This window comes from Nematolebias whitei, chromosome 16 (genome assembly GCF_014905685.2).
Source record: "Nematolebias whitei isolate Nwh7 chromosome 16, NemWhi1, whole genome shotgun sequence".
NCBI lineage: Eukaryota > Metazoa > Chordata > Actinopteri > Cyprinodontiformes > Rivulidae > Nematolebias > Nematolebias whitei.
Window position 1 is genome coordinate 8,028,440 of NC_056513.1, and position 5,473 is coordinate 8,033,912.

The window sequence follows — 5,473 nt, forward strand, 5'->3', positions numbered from 1 at the left end:
CACACTTTGGCTGTTTCTATAGGTAAACGAACACACTTTGGCTGTTTGATTAGGTAAACAAACACAGTTTGGCTGTTTCTATAGGTAAACAAACACACTTTGGCTGTTTGATTAGGTAAACAAACACACTTTGGCTGTTTCATTAGGACAAATTTTGACAAATTGTGTTTTGAAACCTTTAAGGATAAACCAAAAATTTTTAAGGTAAAAATATTTTGTGGATTTTGTTTATTTAATTATTAATTTTTTTGGTAGTATTCTTCGCGGCTTTTCAACGATCAGCTTTAACTTCTGGAGTCAACCAAAGTCAAGATGGCTGCCATCTTGCGTCAGCTAATCGACATTAGCCAACACAAGAACAGCTGCAACTCTGTTAGTTTTACAGATAATGAGCTAAAACCTGGTGTGGTAGTAGCTGAAGGTTGACCCAAACAGCTGCAGTTCTGTTCTTTACCAACGTTAAACGCTCTCGATTTGTTTACCATGCAGCATACATTGATCCAATGATAGAAACGTTGCATAAACATTGTACCGTTGTGTTGGTAAATAGGAAACCTAAATGTTTTTTCTTACAAGGAGCACAAAAACAGGAGTCAAACACAAGAAAGCTCGTGTGCAGAGTTTAATAAGCAGTCCGGTCACAGAGACCTGATGCTCGAAACGACAGGAAATCAAAAAGTTACTCCAGTGAGCACAGCTGACAGGTGAGTCCCATCATTTGGTCCCGAAACGAATCAGAAAAGACAAAAAGTTCCAAAAGAAACAAAGTAAACGTAAGAGTAAATAAATATTCCATTACAGCTTCGAAAACATTCACGGAGCCGGGAGTTGTGTGCACGAGAGGTGCGACGAGCACGACCAAGGTGAACGTACAGGTGAGTAAAAACAGCTGAGAGCAGCCGAAACATCTACAGGAGTACAATCAGTGGCCTCATAAAGTGACGTCGGTCTTCAACAAACACGTAGAAAAACACAAACTTCTGCAGACCAGAGGAGACGAGCGCAGAGAAATCAAACTAACTCTCACGGAGCCTGAAAGGAAACGACGATTATCCGTTCAAACGGAGTGAAAATGTACAAAACATCATCGGACAGTTCCCGGAAGTAAACAGGAATCAACATTCAGCTGTGGATCGACACTTAGAGCAGAGTGGGAGGCGAAGTGGGTCGTGCAGAACCACGGTCAGCAGCAGAACCCGGAGCCCCGTTCATTCTGCGCTGCGTCTTCATCACTCTGATGAAGAGTCTCACACATCGGAGCGTCTTTAAGGAGGAACAACCTCAGATGAACACTAACACTTTAAACCAGATCCAACTGAGATCCAGACCCAGCAGAATCTCCTGCAGAACCAGAGCCCTTACCAGTTCTCTGTAGGACTTCATCAGTCTCTATCATGGTTCTGGCCCACTCCTCGTACCATCATTGAGAGTTCTGTTCAGCTATGAAGGTCCACCACAGCATCTCAGTCAGGTTCAGGTTCTGGACCTTGGTTCTGTTCTGTTGTAGATCAGCTGCTGTGTTTGGGATCATGGTCCTGTTGGACTCATCTGATTCCAGAATCCGTTGATCTCCAGAGGAGTTCCTGGTCCACTTAGAGACTGACAGGAGCCCAAACCATCAGCCTCCGCCACCGTGCTGACATCTGGGGGGAGCTGTCTGCTGCGGTGCATTCTGGGTAACCATCTGTCCTCCGGTCTGGTTCTGGTCCAGAAGTCTTGTAGTTCCTTCACATGAAACTTTACAAACCTAAGTCGAGCTGCCATGTTGTTTTTAGAGAGAACAGGCCATGACCTTTGACCTGCTGACTGAGGCCTGTAGGGTCGCTGCACGGTCTGACCTTCAGGGTGAATCAGCCGTTTGAAATGTCTTCTTGTGATTTTACTGTTAAGCACTTTGGTAACAGCTGCTGTTTTAAATGTGCTTTATAAATAAATTGACTTGTAAAGAATCCTTCGCTAAATGACCTTCGACCCTTCAGAGATTGTTACTCTGAGGTCACTGCTGTTGTCTTTCCGCCCTGGCATGAATTATTCCTGGACGCAGTTTTTCCACTCACAGCCTAAACGTTTTGTTTTTCTTCAATAAACGACGTGTTGTAATATTCGTTGTGTTCATCTGAGGTTGAACCTGATTTTTTATATAAAACATTTAAAATAACTCATTATTTTTAATCGCGGGCAGATTAAAACAAAAAATACTCAAATATTTAAACGATTGTTTTTTTTTTTTTTTAACCCTGAACTTTCTGTGAAGGACCTCGGCTGCTGATGAACGTCCCGTCACGTTAAAAGATTTGATCATTAGAAATAGATTTATTCTACAAAAATAATCTGATCCGTGTGCTTGTCTCCTCCGAGCGAGCGGCCGCAGCGCCACACGCCGGCGGTGTTTTGTTTTTTGGTTCTGTTGTTTGTGAAACACAGGACGCTCTGTGTGTTAAGGCAGGAGGCTGTAGCCATGGCAACAATCCTTCGACTCTGTGTTGTTACGGGACGACTTCACAGTGTTTCAGGAGAGATTAGAGGAGCACAATTTTGGGGAAAAAAAATCTGAGGAACAGCAGATTGCCCTGAGGAGTAACCAAATTATTGTCTTCATAAAAATAATCCACTTCCTGTTTGCTGCCCGAGCTGCAGCTGATTGATTGAACAGAAGTTTTTTCTTCCTCTCGGTTTAAAAAACGGTGAATTTCTGAGACGAGGCTGATTTCACCACACTGCAGAGCAAGCAGCTAGCTAGCACGACACAGCTACCGACAGTTTAAAGCAGATTACACAAGAGGGATTACAATCCTACTTACAGCACCGCCGGGCGGCTCTTCAGCTCACCCGGAACTACTAAAACACGCGCCCGCCACCGCGTCGGGTCCGCCGCGCCACACCCTGAGCTGCACCTGCTGCAGGTGTGCCGTCAAACCCGGTAATGTCTCAGAGCTGCAGCCAGACCGAGACATTCAGCCCCGGAGGGACACGAGAAACTAAACGGGTCCAGGATTCCCTCAAAAATCCAAGAAGAGTCGTTGACTTGTCCTCCGGTCGGTCTACGTGCTGCGGTACGTCTTGATGATGTCTTTGATTTGTCTCCGGCAGATGGGACAGCAGGCGTTGGACATCTTCTTCAGCTTCAGGCCGCAGGTGTAGCACAGACACATGTGTCCGCAGGTGTAGATGACCGTGTCCACAGAGTTCTCGTAGCAGATGGAGCACTCGTCGGACCACGGCTCTCGGCCCGACGGGAACGTCGGGGACTTGGGGAGGCTGGCGGGGGAGCTGGGGACGGTCCCTGTTCCGAAAAAACAAAGAGAAGAAGAAATCAGGAGACGGAGACAGAAACATGTCTCCGAATGATAGGAAGCTCTGCTTTCTAGTTTTTACGTTAATTAATAGTATAGTTTCCTCAAATGACTGGGGTGGCCGAAGATTATTCTATAGCAGCCAAGGCCACCATTGGCCACCCCCTGGCTCCATCACTGGACCTGCTGGTGGATAAAATGTCTCCCTCCTCTCTCCAGGATCATTAAACAACACAGACGTCCCCGTCCCTGAGGGGTTTGAACAGTGAATGTTTGTAGTTCTGGAGAGGAGTGTTTTTCTGGACTGGAACTGAACAGAGGATGACGTAAACCTAAATGTTTTTGTTGCAAGATGTTCCAAGTCTGGAGGAGTTCTTCTGTGGAGAACAGAGGGCGGGGTTTATTTTCATCTAGTCTGAGGCGGTGCAGAGAGACGGATCCTGGAGAGAGGAGGGATCAGTTTCATCCACCAGCAGGTCCAGTGGTGGAGCCAAGGGGTGGCCAATGGTGGCCTTGGCTGCTATAGAATAATCTTTGTCCACCACAGTCAATTGAGGAAACTATACTTTTAAGTATAAGGATTGTTGAGCAGGCATCAGGATATACTTTAAGTAATATAAAAACTAGAAAGCAGAGTTTCCTTAAATGATACAGATGGCCAGTTTACGAATGTAAATGATGGCGGCCATCTTGGGTTTTGACGTGGCAAACCAATTTTGATAGTGACCTTTCTTACATCTGATGCAGCCACACTAAAATGGAAACCAGCATGCTGCTCATTTTACCCAGCTAACAAGGTTAGCATATGCACATATGGTGGCAGCCATCTTGGATTTTGACTTGGCAGTGGAGTTTTTGAAAGGAGCCAAGATGCAGCCACAGACCCAAGTAAAAGTCGGCATCCTCCTCATTTTTAATGTTCACAACGTGCATGGACAGATGGTGTCTCCAGGTCCCCTCTTCGCTCTGCGACGCCTGAAACGGACATTGGGTTTTATTCTGCCGGAGTTCGACGACGAAACTGACGAGTTTAAATTAGTCACAAAACTTTGAGAAAACTTCGCTGCAGGTGAACAAAAACCACAAAGAAACTTTAGCTAAAAGCTAACGTAACTGAATAAGGTCAGTCGCTGCTGCTGGTGGCTCCTTAGGGTCACCATGGTAACCACTCTGCTGCGTCTGTCACTCCCTGACGTCACTCTCAATGTGACAGGCAGACAGAAACTGTAGGAATGAAGCCTCTAATGAGCGGTTTGTGCCTGTGTTTGATTGGAAAACTGCTGGAAAGTTTGCACTAAACCCCCCCCCCCCAGTTAAAAAGCCGTGACGGCAAAGACCTCAGTTGGTTTTGGCTGCTTCAGTTCAGCCGCCGGGAGTTTTCGAAGGCTGCACAAGCTCAGTGGATCAGAACCAGCTGGATGTTTTCCTCAGTCCAGCTGCAGCTGCAGTGGTCGGGCTGTGAACCTCTGCAGGACGACGTCTGTTCAACGCCCCATGAAAACACCCCCCCCCCACACCCCCACCCAGAGGGGTGGTGGGGTCTCAGTGGTGGACCTACCTCCTGCTGAGCTGCAGTACGCAGCCGAACTCGGGCCTCCGTTCAGAACCGGGTTGGAGACACCGCTTCCCAGGTTGCTGGGGCTGCGAGGGGAGGAGGAGGGGGAGCTGGTGGTGGAGGTGGCCCGGGGGTCCCCGACGTGAGACGAGCCTGGACACACAGAACCAACAGAACCAGTAAGATCCCTCAGCTGGAGATATTTAGTTAGAAACAGTTTCTGATGAATCTTTGTTCTCCTCGCTGGTTCTGAACGATGACCCGGTGCGAGCTCGGACCAGGTTCTGTTTTCATTCAGGCTGTTGCTCCTTCTCCAGAAGCAAAGATTAAAAAAATATTAAAAAAATCTGTTAAATCATTCCTTCAGAGGAAATAAAACGTCCACCGTGAATGTTAAATGTTTTTTTATTTGATTCTTCTTCAGACAAAACAAACAAAAACATCAAAACAAAACAACAACATGAGGCTGAGACACAACTCCACCTTTATGTTGCTGTGGGTTACATTTTTATAGAAACCATCATCTGTTTCCAGATTTTCTGCTAATGTATCCAATTGTACGAGTTTTGTATTTTTTTAAATAATTTTACAAAAATACTAAACTTTATTTACCTAAATAAATACA

At 46.1% G+C, this 5,473-nt stretch overlaps 1 protein-coding gene across 1 annotated transcript in view; it reads right to left on the reverse strand.

Moving 5' to 3' along the window:
* Positions 1-3,041: 3,041 nt before the first annotated feature.
* neurl1aa (neuralized E3 ubiquitin protein ligase 1Aa) overlaps positions 3,042-5,473 on the reverse strand; it is a 42,204-nt gene continuing 39,772 nt past the window's right edge. The window contains exons 5-6 of the mRNA XM_037690125.1: positions 4,852-5,001; positions 3,042-3,283 (exon numbers count right to left, since the gene is read on the reverse strand). Of these exons, the coding sequence (XP_037546053.1) occupies positions 3,042-3,283; positions 4,852-5,001 (392 nt within the window). The remainder of the gene's footprint in view (positions 3,284-4,851; positions 5,002-5,473) is intronic.